The sequence below is a fragment of the Gastrolobium bilobum genome, unplaced genomic scaffold (genome assembly GCF_033153095.1).
Source record: "Gastrolobium bilobum isolate Gb01-03AN ecotype WA unplaced genomic scaffold, APGP_CSIRO_Gbil_v1 utg12553, whole genome shotgun sequence".
Taxonomy (NCBI): Eukaryota; Viridiplantae; Streptophyta; class Magnoliopsida; order Fabales; family Fabaceae; genus Gastrolobium; species Gastrolobium bilobum.
Genome location: NW_026897643.1, coordinates 1 through 14,613, shown reverse-complemented (window position 1 = coordinate 14,613; position 14,613 = coordinate 1). Strand labels below are relative to the sequence as shown.

The following is a 14,613-nucleotide window of genomic DNA, read 5'->3' as shown; positions in this document are numbered from 1 at the left end:
ACACAATCAAACAGACCCATAAATTATTATTTTCTATAATTTTTAAACTTTTTTTAATTTATTATGATTTTTTAAGTTATAATAAATTTGAATTAAAAGTCTCAAATTCTGAATCTTGGAATAAAGATTCAGAATTATGATTTTTTTTTTAATTTTTTTTTTTTAAGTTATTGAGTTCTTCCCATTTCGTTTCTACAACTCTAACCATCTGATGAAATAATCAAGCAACTTGGATGATTAGGAAAATTATTTATTCTTACCCATTCTCGAATAGACCCTATCAATCTATCATCGTAACCCATTTATGCGCGTCCGTTTAGGGGAGAGTTTTTTTGTTGTTGTTGCTTGCGAGGCTATTACTTCAGAAACGACGCGCCGTTTACTTTAGCTCTAAAACGCTGAAATTAAGCAACTTCTCACAACTTGTTGGAGCAGACTGAGAAATAGAGACTCCAATTTTGAGCAAGAAAGAAGAACATGGCCGAAAGTTCTTCGGCTTCGTCTCCACCCAAGCCTGTGGTTGTTAGGGTGAAACGAAAACCCTTTCAATCTCCGCTTGATGCTTTCTGTAAACCCTTATTCTTCTTTTCATATCTCGTTCTCTTCATTTTCTTCCTATTTTTCTCACTCTAATTTGAGCTCCCATATATATATTTACATATTTGTGTTTTTGGGATGGCAATGTAGGGTTGGAAATCAATGAGAGGCCATCGAAGCGACCACTCTTGGATTTTGGAAATCTATCAATCTCTGATTCTGCTCAAAAGGGTTTGCTACTTTTCTTCTGCTTCTTTTGTAGATTATCTATGTTTTCTCACGGTTGAAGCTTTTCATACTTCCACTCTTTGTGAATAGCATATACTTGATGTTTTGCCTAGTTTATCTCTCTTTTAATAAAGAGTTTAGTCTATATATTAGCTCATTTCTTGATTTCACTTTATCTCTACTCTCTTCCCAAACTATGCCTTGGGTTCCTGCTTTTCACATGAACTAAACTATATAATGTTTCTTTGCTGTCATAATTGATAATATGAAGATATTAATAACTGATTATACTTCGTTGTTGAAAGTGATTTTTCTGGCTTTTTTTTATTTGGAAGAGTGGGGGGTGTACATAAGAGAAAGAAACCAGAAACAAACTGCATGTCAGAAACAAATTGCACCTTAAGGATGAAAAACACGATTTGCATGCTGCATTAATCTAACTGGATCAATAGAATCAGGTTCGCAGCCTCCTACTCAATTTTGCTATAACCATGATTCCAAGCAATGATCAAATTCTGTTGAATTTCCACCGAGTCTACATGAATATCAGTAAGAACTCCAATACTACTCACACCTGTCTCTCCCCAGATAAGTCCACCAAAGCCAGCCCTCCCCTAATTTCCATAACAACTGCCATGAATTTTCAGTTTAGCCCACCTATTCCTTGGAGGACACTGTTGGAACCTGGAACCAGAACTTTAATTTTATTGAACAACTATCTTTGTACGATCACTGATACTGATATCAGTGGAACATCAGTTCCGGAATAGATGTATTCAACTATAGAAGAAGAGAACAGGAAAAAAAGAAAATGCTAAAGACAGCACAGATACTTTTAGGAGCATTTTCCAGACCTTATCTAATTCTTCCTTACCCCATCTCGTCTCCCTTCCTTCTCTCTTATCCTGTTACTCAAACCGATTCCATTCCCTTCCCCACCTGTCACAAGGAGTGGTTGTTACAAATCTATTCCTAAAGCTAATTTTTACTCATATTCTCCTCACTGCACACTAGTATGCAATCCCCTGCCTCAAACCTAGTGTTTTATGAAAGAACGAAAAACAGAGAAGTGGATTGCCACTTTATTTGGGAAAAGATTCAGCAAGGACTTATATCTACTGGACATGTTAGAACTAGAGAACTGATAGCTTACATCTTCACAAAGGCACTTAATGGGAGTAGGATCGGATACTTTTTATAACAAGTTGGGCATGATTAACATCTATGATTCAGCTTGGGGGCTGCTGAGAATTAAGTGTATTATGTGCATGTGATTAGTATGCACTATGTGGAGGGTATTTATGTCTTCTATACTATATTGTACTACCACTTAATCACTGAATATATATATATACACAGAGATGTACATGCACCTACATTGTGTGCAGTTTTTCCAAATTTCTTTTCACTTTACATCCTTGTTATGGGAGGATGTCTATCTAAAACCAATTAACAAGGCACTTAGTCGCAAGGTCTGTGATTATTCGGCACATACAGAAAGCATCAAAATAAGCATCCATAAATACTAAAATATGGTAGAGAAGAAGGTGATTTTGCTTAAACGTGTGTTTAGGCACTGTCCACCATGTTCAAGTGTTAAAGACTTGGTTTGTTTCTCTCTCTCTCTCTTTTTTCTCCTTTTTCTGTGATGTCGATTTCTTTTGACCAATAACATGTTTTTGTATATACGGAAACAAAGTTGTCATAGTGCTACCAAAAATAAGGTTTGATAGTGACCCACCTGAAGAAAACCCCTATAAATAAGTCTTGCTAGAAATGAGATGATTAGTGACAGAATGAAGAGCTGGAAACTGCCAGGACGTTTTTTCATTGAATGTGTATTTAATATTTATGCCTGACTCCTGATATAATGTCTCTGTTCTTTAGTGGAATTTCATAACAAGAAGATTTTCGTGCAACATGTGGAGACAATAAACAGCTCTGAGGTCACCTTTGACATTGTGCAATCCTTTGTGGTTAGTTTCCCAACTAGATGATGGTGACCAATTCTTTCTCCCTATGACATAGAGAAGCGTCATGTATTTTTTGCAATTAACCCTCCCTCACCTCAAGTACCTTTATTCTCCATTTGCAATGCCTTTTTTCAGTGTATTTAGTTGGTCTTCTCAATAGGTGACAATTTTTAATCATCATTGCGCCATGTTTTCATAAGCTGGATACACATGCACCTTATTGACTGACTGTTTCTTTAGGATCCTTGTTCCAGCGGTGCTTCTGAATCTAACTCAAAAGTTTTGGAAAGAAAGAACTTCTTTAAAAAGGATAATGTAAGCCCTCTCTTCTTCACTTCTCTCCCCCTCCCACATTTGCATGTGCACAGATTCATGGTCACACACATATGTACGTGCTTTAAGTCACCAAATCACTGCTCTACCCAAATTCCTTTTGGGAACACGCTTCATATTCACAATCTTATTGTCTTTTAACATCTCCTATTTTCAATGTCCACAGAAGCAAGATCAGCTTTTGTTCAAAGCTAAACAAGAAAAAGAGGTTTGTTACATGGCTTATATTACTCCTATTTATGTGTGTGCATATATGTTTGGACACTTATAATGCTCTTTCTTAAGGGATGACAATATATACTTCATTCTTCAACCTGTTGAAAATGTCATTTAAGTCTCTTCTTCATACATGGGGACATTCCCTTGCATTCTTTGTGGACTTACATCCTTTTGAATTACTTTCAACTTACAGTCCCCCTTCCTGAAGTTATGTCTGATTGGTTTTGTAACTGTTCCATTGTTTCTATTCTTTTTGTAGTTTGGATTGGAGAGTTGCTTTTCATTTTATATTCCTAGTTGCTTTCAACTATATTACCTTGACTTTCAATTAAAGAACTTAATGTACAGGACAAGTAGGGGTGGTAATTTGCGTCGACACGACACGACACAAATTCAACATGAACACATATACATTTAACACGAACACAACATGAATTTGAAATTAGGTTAAAACCTTCAATACAAACACGACCTATTTATTTTACGGATTGACATAACACGACATGAATAAACCGCAACCTCAAAATATGTTGCTTATTTTGCGGGTTGACATGACACGATAAAAAAACCTGCCAACCCCAATTTGTGTTATTTATTATGCGTGTTGACACGACACGAATGACTTGTAAAAATATTTATGCGGGTCAATTTCGGTTTGCGGGTTTTTCCATGTCAGTTTTCGCCAATACGAACACGACATGAATTCGAAAACAGGTCGATCCAAACACGAATTTTTTGTGTTGTGTTAGCAGATCGTGTTGAAAATTGCCACCCCCCAAGGACAAGTTGCTCTGGCTCATCTATTTTGAGTTATCTTCAAATTCATATCTAGATAATTCTAAGTTCTCTTGTTCAAAAACAATTGAAATTTTATCTACGGAGATGATTTGCATTTCTAATTACTTAAAAGTTAAAAATACATTGTTTCCTTCATCAAGATAAGAAAAAGCCTAGTGTATGAGATGAAAAGATCAGAGAAGGACAACTTTCAAGCTCGTTTTCATATGACTTGGGACAATTCTGTTTATGGTAGTTCTAGAGTAAATCACTTAATTGTCCTGCATCTAAATAAAAGTGCGTGGATTTGATTTTTTATTTGAATCATTCATAACTTTTTCAGGGTATAGGGCCTATACGCAATTTCCTTGCCTGTTGTGTAGCCTCCAATAGACTAGGAAAATAAATTATCAGTTACTCCTTGAATATGATATGAAATTCCTACCATAACTTGTTTGCTTTACTGGAATTTGACCACAAACATTAGCTCAACTAGATAAACTTGTGGAAAAGATTTGGTTGTTTCTGAGAGCCAAGGTTCAAAATCTGGTCATTGCTTCGTGGTGTATATTCTATGTTATTATATTAGCTGTACGTGGTTGGATGTGGTTATTCCATTACAAAATCAGTCTGTAATCAACTTTTTGGTTTTTTAAAATAAGATAAGGATCCAAGTTAATGCACCTAAATTTTTAATAGTAATCTACTCAATAAGAATCTTTTTTGAGACTTTACGGTTCCTTATAAAACCTAGCCATTTAAAAGTTTGCATTTTGTTTAGAAAATTTTGTTTGGAAGCCAATTAATGGGTAAGGCACATCTTTGCTTTGCTTATGGACAAGGCCATAGATATTTGTTAGAAGTACATAGGTATCAGTTATATAATTCATCAAAAGTAATTGGCTTTGGATTACACCACTATATTAGTATATAAACAAACAAAATGATTTCCGTAAGTGTCCTTGTGGAAAACTCATGTCTATTTTATTCTTTCTCCCAGTCTTTAGCAAAAAATGCTCGCTTTGAACAAATATGGAAGAGTAGGAAGGGAAACAAAGGGACAGTGCATGAAAAAGCATTACAAGAAATATGCCACCTCTATGACATTGTTCGTGTTGACATTGAAGAAAAATCTAAGGAACAGGAGTATGAATTTCCGTTGGAGTTAGCTTGTTTTCTTATGTTTGGACAATTATCATAGAGAAACCACTTTTCCTGTGATTAATGCTTATGTTTGGACAATTATCATAGAGAAACCACTTTTCCTGTGATTAATGCAGAGATATCTCCTTGGAGGACCAAAGACTTTTGTCTAGTTACCTCCCTATGCTAAGAGAGTTTATTCCTAATGCTGCTGCAGAGATTGAAGCTGATATGCTTGCTCATTCCAAACAAGGTTGTTGTTTAGTTGCAAGCTACCACTAAAACGTTACCAGTATTGCTACTTTTTGGCTAAGTTGCACTTTTTTTATTTGAATAATTGACAGATGAGTGGAGATCTGGTACTTGGCAAACACATTTTCTTGTTCTTGTTGAATGTAGAAAAATTATATTTTAGAGTTATCTTGTGGCTTTTATGGCATTGCAACATTTTAAATGAATGCTTTGAAATTATTAGCATTGCTGAATTCTCTTTTTCCAAACTGTTTCAATTTAATTGGTTATGTTTTATTGTCATATGTGACATACACAGAGGATTATGTGTATGACCTCTACACTGTGAAGGACGAGATGGATATAAAGGTTGATGATTCTTCATATTCTTATCCACTGTGAGTATTTTGTATATGGGAAATCATTATCTCCTTCTACATGAGATAAGAACTTTTTCCTACACAAATTCGTTTTCCGTGCCAATTAATTTTTCTTTTCTTTTTTAATTTAAAATGTGGGACCCACATTTAACTTATCTCTACTTTTTTTCTCTCCTACTATCCTACAACATAAGAAAATATGCACCCTTTGTATATACAAGTTTGATTAGGTTTCTTATTCTTGCTTCTTGACATTGTTGTGTATCTTTGGCTCAGAGTTCAAGTTGATGATTCAGATTATTATGATGGACCAGATGATTCGGATTATGAATCTGATGACTCAAATGGTATTTACTAGTCTAACTTTTCTCATCATTACCCCTTAATTCAAATCCCTATTGGTTAAAAAGCTCATTTACATTTGTTGATTATAGCTGAAAACAATCCACTGAATGATTATCCTGATGAGATTTCTCAAGAGGAGGATGAAGAAGTTGAAGCTTCTGAGTGTGGATCAGAAGAACGCGAACATAGCAATGCTAGTAACGAATCATCAGATGAGGATGTAGAACATCATGGTTTTTCCAAAGGTGACGCTGATCCTTTGTATGATGAGGATTTTGATGATTATAAAGGCGCAGGCGATTATGATGTTGAGGATGGGGATGATGAAGATTGGAGGTGGTCTTACCGATGAAGCTAGCTTTGGTTTTAGTTTGGAGAAATGCTAAATTCACCAAAAAAAGAAGTTATAGGGTCAAAATCAAAACTTCTGGGCAGACCCATTGGAACATACATAAATTCCGGAAGAAAAATGTTCGGATTGCACTGTCTAAAATGAAAAACTAATGGTTAGAGGTGTATTTTTCTTGTGTTTTGTTGTGGTGGATGATGTGACTTTACTTTCTGTTGACCTGACTTTAAAATTCAGACCGGTCATCGACTCGATCGAGGTACTGGGTCATTGGTTTAGTTAGTTTTAATTGGGTTCAATCAGATTTACTGTTCACATATTAAAAAAAATATAAACACATTACTTATATCAAAAATTCACATAAGAAAACTACAATTAGCTTCAAAAAATAAATTGATTTTCTAAGATAGCAAATATTATATACTTGTAGGTTTCTAGCTCTAGAACCTATTCTAACATTCGATTAAAATTGTAATGTAAGTTAAATGCACTTTTTATGCTTTGATAACACAAATAAACTAAATCATGATAACAAATAGTAAGCATGGAATATACACTAAGAAAGTTTCTATCGTTGATTTGAAACCATCAGTGTTTATCCCCACTTAACTTCTTTAGATCATTATAAGATATAATTAAATTATATAAATGAACTGCACTAATTCAAAATATCTTCTTATTTTTACCTTATTTTTTAATCATATTTACCACAAAATATGAACATAATTTAATTCAAGAGTTTATAGCAACAACAAAAAATATTTACAAAAAAGAAAAGAAAAGAAGAGAGGATGAACCAGTCTAACCAAGTTCAATCGGGTCACCGAGTCGCCGGATCTCGGCCGAGTCAACCAATCCAAATCGGGTTGACTGCAGAATCGATCCAAATGACCGCTCGGACCATGGAACCCATTGGGTCACCGAGACCCGGATGGTCGAGCCGATTTTTAAAACACTTAGTAGTCATAATGCTTACAATTAAAGGTTTCTAAAAATTTCAAGAGGATGATCACTATTTATATGATAACACTACCGGATATATACGGGGTGTTACATTTAGTGGTATCAGAGCAACGGTTCAAGGGAAAAGCCTGTATGTATTGCAATGATTAGGATGTTTGGTTGTGTCTGTTTTGTGTGTTTGCTCCGTCGAGTATTATTATGATAATGTATAAGTGATCATATTGCGTGGGCCTGATCAACTCATAATTTGTGTAACTTGTGCAGAGTCATGGTAAGACCCGGGAGAAACCGCGAGACTTCGGAGGATCAGCCCGATCCTGTCCTGGCTGCATTGGCTGAGATGCAGGCGGCCCGACAAGCCGACCAGGAGGCCATGAGAATGGAAAACCAGGCTATGCTAGACGCCGACAGAGAGGCGAACAAGAAGGCCACTGAGGACGTGTTGGAGGCCAACCGTCTGGCGAACATGACGATGTTTAGAGTCATGTTGGAGGAGATGAGGAATGGTCCTGCTGTTGACCATGTTCCTCCGCCACCACCACCACCGCCTCCACCACCACCTCCACCCAGTCTGCAGAATGACTCTCAGAGTCAGATGGGTGATGGCAGTCACCTTACGGGGGCCATGCAGACCGTCCCTGTTTTTGTTGAGGATCGAGATGAGATCGATCGCCGACTGAATGCTTTCTGTAAGCATAAGCCACCTACCTTCGATGGATCCTTTGATCCTGTTGCAGCGGCGCGTTGGCTACAGGCGTTGGACAAAATATTTCGGGTCATGCAGTGCACAGATCCGCAAAAGCTGATGTTCGCTACTTACATGCTGGAGGGCGATGCCCACGAGTGGTGGACGAACACTTCTCATATTTACGAGATGCAGGGCCATCGGATGACGTGGCCATTGTTCGAGGATTTCTTCTTGGGTCAGTACTTTCCGTATGACGCTCAGGAGAGGCAGCAGGGAGAGTTTGACCGTCTGGTTCAGGGCTCGTTGTCTGTGGACGAGTATCTGGCCAAGTTCAACCAGTTGGTGAAGTTTGCACACTTCAGGATGGCGAGGCCTACTCCTACATTCTTGGCTGCTAAGTTTCGCAGGGGACTTAGTGAGGATATTGTTGGTTACCTTGCTGGTTCCGCTTCTAGAGACTTTGGGACACTGGTTCAGCAGTGTCGTGATATTGAGGATTTCTACAGCACGAGTAAGGCCAAGAAGGCCAAGGTTGCTGAGGCGACGAAGGTTGTAGCTGGTAGTTCCACTTCTTGGAGAGACAGGAAGTTTGGGAACAAGGGTAAAGGAAAACAGATGGCAGCTCGGTAGGCGCCGAATCAGTTTAAGAGGACTTCTGCTCAGGGGAGCGCAGCGAGACCTCCTGCTCCCAGGTGTTCGGGATGCGGGAAGACTCATTTTGGGTCGTATTCTATCGGCCAGTTGATTTGCTTTCAGTGTGGCATGGAGGGCCACTTCTCCAGAGACTGTCCGTCGGCGACAGCGAGGGCTACTGCAGTGCAGACAGTGCCACTTCAGATGGTTCCCCTTCCACCTACTTCGGCACCGGCAGTGCCACCATCTTCTTGAAAGTAAAATGACCTTGAAGGTCAAGGCATGTGATAGGGAAAAACAAAATTTTTCGCTAGCGGAACACACATGCACATCAAGATACGTGCTTTAAGACGTATATTATACCTTGTTCGTGAAACTTCAGGATGATCAAGGTCAGGTCTGAAGGGTTCAAACCATCTAACGTTGATCCACACCACCCGCGTCTAGATGCAAGAACTCCTTCTTGTAGAACCACCAATTGATCACTACAATGAGGCTTGCTATGCGCTCAATGTATGAAAAAGGAGGCTAGGCAAATGTGTTTAGAAGAGTGATGTTTTCAGAGAGAAAACCTCACAAGGTGGCGCATGGAAGGAGGAGAGAATGACTAGGTCTTTTTTTTCTTAAAAACCCTAAGGAGGAACACATTTATATATTGCACAAGAGAGTGAGGGAATAAATAAGTGAAATCAGATTTTTCACTTCAAAATCCCATGAAAGTGGCGCACAACAAATGAGGAGATAAAGGAGTTGTTGCAATTCAAAACTCCCAACAACCTCTCCATTGAATCCTTATGAGATAAGGTCTTTATCTAATCAAGATTCTTACCTGATGGTCATCACATGATCACTCATACTGTGCGCCCCATTCAGTCCCAAAAGGAGTCCAGATACGTTTGAGTAGTTGCATTCAAACTTGAATCAACTCACTCAAATATTCTCCCAACAGACCGTATCTTTTGGAGCTGATTTTGATGACTAAATGACACTCACCAACAGCCAAAATCAGCGCCCCAATCTTCTTGGATCATGTCCAAAAGATCTCCTCTTGATACTAGTGATTTGTTCCAACAAGATCTTATCTTATCCTTTTGTTATGAAACAACTTTTCATAGCCAATTCAAATTTGAATTCAAATATATAAATTCAAATATTCAAACATTCAAATTCAAACTTTCAAACATTCAAATTCAAAATTCAAATTCAAAATTCAAATTTCAAAATTCAAAATTCAAAATTCAAAATTCGAATTCAAAATTCAATCAAAATTCAAATTTCAAATTCAAAATTCGAATTTCAAAATTCAAATTCAAAATTCAAAATTCAAAATGTAAATGTTTGATAATTAATTTAACCAATTAAATTAATTAGTAGTGTCTTGGACTATCCAAGCTCATTACTGTGATCCATGCGCCCTCCACCCTCAAGGTGGACTTCCAAACTACTTCTTGGACTAATGACCATTATTAGGCCCAATACCTTTAATACTAGTTCATCTAGACAATTAAATGTTAGCGTGTGACCCGTTAGGTCCAACATAGCCACTGACATAAATGGGTTTGGGCCCAATAAGCCCACAACCCATCTAATGACAACACAGAGCACTAGCAATGCTTTGTTGCCCAGAACTAGTTAGATTAATGACTTGATCATCCTATTACACATATTTGGTTGCCGTATGTATTTCCCTTCGTCTCAGTTACCTTCCCATTAACCTAGGGTAAGGAAATGTATCAACCCTTGCGGTTTAGGGTAAGCTTTATTCGAAATAGGGAATCTTCAATTTACTGAATCTAAAGGCAGATCATCTCATGATCTCTTTTTACTATGCATAGATTCCCGAGTCCCTGTAAATGTCATCCCGATTTCTCCGGTTTACAGATAACCTAATCTCTCACAGAGATTTGACGAATTCCTTCAGCTTATCACCCTAGCCCTATGCTCTTTCAGGACAAGCCCAACAGTATACCTATGAGTCTCTATGTTTCAGGAAGACGAGGTATACAGTCAAAGCATGCCTTCTAGAACACAGTCTAGGTAATAACTTCTGGTCTAAGAAAAGACATACCCAAATATAAAGAGACTACTCTAATGATACTCTCTGTGAGATTTCCTTATAGATCTCTTTGTGGGTCTGTTCAGTGCGAGCTATACCCACTGATGGTCCTCAAGAGTTGAGGCCCATTAAGTGTAAATTGTTCCACAAAACCCATGTTTTGGTTATAAATCACTCCCTTCAACCTTCTTCTTTCCATATAGAGCAACTGTTTTGAATAGTGGACCAGAGCAATACCGAAAGTGGGAGTTAAGGTAGACCTGGAGCAAATTTAACATTATCTTTTTCATATGACTATTGGGTTAGTTTGCTTTGTTCAGGACACCTAAGGCCCATCAGAAGGAACCACAAAATGAAGAGAGAAGAAGGAGTGTCACGCAGAAAGGTAAAAAAAAGCCTGCTGTAGTACAACAACAGTCAAAGGAAGCAATGGGAAGCCGTCAAGTCAGCCACAGCAGAGAAGGTGGAGGTGCTACCTCTGCTACAGTACGAAAGCAAAGAAGCTGAGCAATCAAAAGCCGCCACGTCAGCTGCAGCAGAAGGAGTGGAGGTGTCTCCCTGAATCCGATACTCCCACTCACAAAGGGAGCCAGAGGCAAGGGGGACCACTTCCATTTAAGGCCAAACTGGCAAAAAGCAAGGCTACCATTGGAGAGGATTTCTATTCGGAGCTGAGCTGGCAAGAAGCAAAGCTACCATTGGAGAGGATTTAAACAAAGCAAGACCCTTGATGAAAGGAACGATGAAGATCAAATGAAGAACCCTATAAAAGGAACAAGCAATCCTCATAAAGAGGATCATCAGCGCCCATCCTAGGACTCGTTATCTCTTTGTTTTCTTTTTGTAAAAATGCTCACTAGGAGCTAACTTCCTCTAAGTAGGTGAGGGTTCCATAGAAGTAATCCCTTTTGTCTTAGGATAACTTTGTAAGGAACACATATTTTATAAATGAATTTTGAGTTGTTCTTTGGTTTAATTTATTGATTTTGTGAAACCCTATGGGCTGGCAACCTCATCCCGGGACCACTCGGTTGATGAAACACTGACAAAGGCGTGTGGAGCATTCTCAAGATCCTGGGGTAGTTTAGCCTGAAGAAAGGAGGGATACATACCTGGAATCGGGAGCACTGCCATGTGAATCCATGCTCTTTTGAGAAGGCAGCGTGGTTTTCTTGCATATAACTCCAAGTACTATGGAGTAACGTGGAGAGTAAGGCCTTACCCTCTGCTTACCTATAGCAAAACAAGGGAAAGAGCAAAATCCACTTGTAAAATATGCTACCAAGCAGGGTTAACCAAAGGGATGAAAACATGGAACCCGTAACACCTACTTGACTTTTTCTGAAATTAATCTTAACTCAACCTTCTATCACAACCTTTTCCTCACGATAACTGAACTGTGTTTTACCAGCTGATGCTCTTACTTTCACTTCGTTGACAGCTCGTGAAGTTACTTAAATTGATACCTTTTTATTCGATGACCGTGCTAAGTCATTCACTGCTCTCATCTGGTTCAGAATGGTTAACATTGTTTAACTAGCTGCCCAGAGATTGCTCTTTGTGAAGCTTAGCTGAGAATAACACTTTCTTTTATTGCTCCATTTTACAAATTAAGTTTCCTTTAGCGCTTCTTACTTCACAACTGCTCCCTGAGGACGATAAATCTGGGGCTACAATACCCTATATTGCTTGACACGTACGCTTGCATATATAGTTGAAGAGGGTTGCTCTTAGTTAGAGTAGATTGCTCCTGTTGACAATCCTGATTATTACTCTGCACTCTTGCTCTCTGAAAAGATATTCCCGAGCAGCTCTCGGTTCGACCAACTAATTGGCGCCGTTGCCGGGGATCATTTGGCAAGAAAGGGCGTTTTTAAGGAAACATTTTTTATGTTTAATTGCAGTCTTTTTGTTTTGATAGACCTCCGCCATTGTATGAGCACAGAACCTACAGAACTTGGACTGGAAATAGTACTTTTTGATCCAGAACCCGAGAGAACCTTCAGAAATAGAAGAAGAGCTCAAAGGTTGAGAAACATTACAATGGAGGAGGTTGTAAACAATGATAACAATGGAAATCATAATCATGAGCCTGAACAAGGACCGAATGAAGGAAGAGGGCCATCATTGAATGATATGGCTGCTCCCTTCAGAAATGGTCCAGAACGAGGGTATGTTCCCCCTCCCTTGAATATCCCGAACTTTGAAATAAAACCTGCAATGTTCCAAATGATTATGAACGCTGGTCAGTTCCATGGACTGCCCATGGAAGACCCTCACAGTCATTTGGACAATTTCACTGAGATAGTTGATAATTTCAAAGTTCACGGTATTTCGGAAGAAAACATGCGGATGCGGCTTTTTCCATTTTCCTTAGCTGGAAAAGCCAAAGAATGGAGGAGAACATTACCCCCAAACTCCATCACCAATTGGGAGCAATTGGCGGAACAATTTGTTACCCGATTTTTCTCCCAAGCAAAACAAGCCCAAGTGAGGGCTGATATAGCTTCCTTTCAAATGTATGATGGAGAAAGTCTGTATGAAGCGTGAGAACGCTTTAAAGAGTTGATACGAATTTGCCCGAATCATGGAGTTTTTGATTGGGGCATCATTCACACGTTCTATCATGGCTTAACCCCACCATTGAAAGCAACTGTTGATGCAGCTGCAGGGGGAGATCTTTTGGATTTTACTTATCCAGAAACCTACCAGTTGTTGGAAAAACTTTCAAAAAAACATATTTCATGGCCTTCCACACGACACAGTGCTCCTAAGAAAGCAAGAGTTCTTGAGCTAAGCTCAGCTGATGCTCTTTCAGCACAAATGGCTTCGCTCCAGAACACTATAAAAAACTGGAAGCCCATGGAACAGAAAAAACCAACTGAGCAACTTATCTTGACTCAATCAAGTCAGAGTTGCCCCACTTGTGGAGGTCCTCATGAATATGAGGACTGTAACAATCTAGCTGTTGTGTGCTATGCAGGAGGGTATGACAACAACAACAGGAGCAATGACAACTATCAAGGGAACAATAACCGAGGCTGGGGGAATCAAAATAATGCTGGAGGTAGTGGAGGAAACTACCAGAACCGACCCCCGTACCCCAGGCAGAACCAACAAAACTGGGATAAGGGTGAAGGGAAGTCCCAATCCTTTGAGACTTCTGTCAAGGAGTACATGAATCAGAACAGCGCAGCCATGCGAAACCTAGAAACCCAAATTGGTCAGCTGGCTGGAGCACTCAAACAGAGGCAACCAGGGACACTCCCTAGTGACACAGAAAAGCCGTCTCAGGATAACCAGGAGCATTGTAATGCTATAAGCCTACGAGATGGAAAGACTTTACCACCCCCAGATTTAGTGGCACAACCTCGAAAGCGCGAACCAGCAAGACAGCCCATAAGAAAGGAAGTTGAAGAAGCCACTGACCCTTCACACCTTGAAGCTCAGACAGGACTAGAAGAGAAGGTCCAGAGCAATGAGTCTGCTGAAATCAAACCGGATGACGCAACACCTGTAGCAGACCTTGGAGCAACAAAAGTCAGTGAACCGGTTTCAGTTCCAACTTATGTTCCCCCATGCAAGAGAAGGAGTGAACCGATTGAGCCTCCTTTTCCTCAGAGGTTGAAAAAGCAACACGAGGATAAGCAGTTTAGCCAGTTTCTCGACTTGATGAAACAACTTCACATAAACATTCCTCTAGTAGAAGCTCTGGAGCAAATGCCTTCGTATGCAAAATTTATGAAGGACATTTTGTC

The 14,613-nt window shown here is 39.0% G+C and overlaps 1 protein-coding gene and 1 non-coding gene across 2 annotated transcripts; one reads left to right on the top strand and one right to left on the bottom strand.

Annotated features, from left to right (window-relative positions):
* Positions 1-433: 433 nt before the first annotated feature.
* Positions 434-6,785, top strand: LOC133308932 (RNA-directed DNA methylation 4). The gene is made up of 10 exons (XM_061509666.1): positions 434-568; positions 688-768; positions 2,653-2,741; positions 2,979-3,053; positions 3,238-3,279; positions 5,068-5,213; positions 5,348-5,463; positions 5,761-5,839; positions 6,098-6,168; positions 6,256-6,785. Exons 1-10 carry the CDS (start codon positions 478-480, stop codon positions 6,516-6,518), a joined length of 1,053 nt encoding a protein of 350 aa, XP_061365650.1. The 5' UTR covers positions 434-477; the 3' UTR covers positions 6,519-6,785.
* A 6,559-nt stretch (positions 6,786-13,344) lies between these two features.
* On the bottom strand, positions 13,345-13,449 carry LOC133308933 (small nucleolar RNA R71). Its single transcript, XR_009751241.1, has one exon. It is a non-coding gene; the product is annotated as a small nucleolar RNA R71 (small nucleolar RNA).
* Between the last annotated feature and the right edge of the window lie 1,164 nt (positions 13,450-14,613).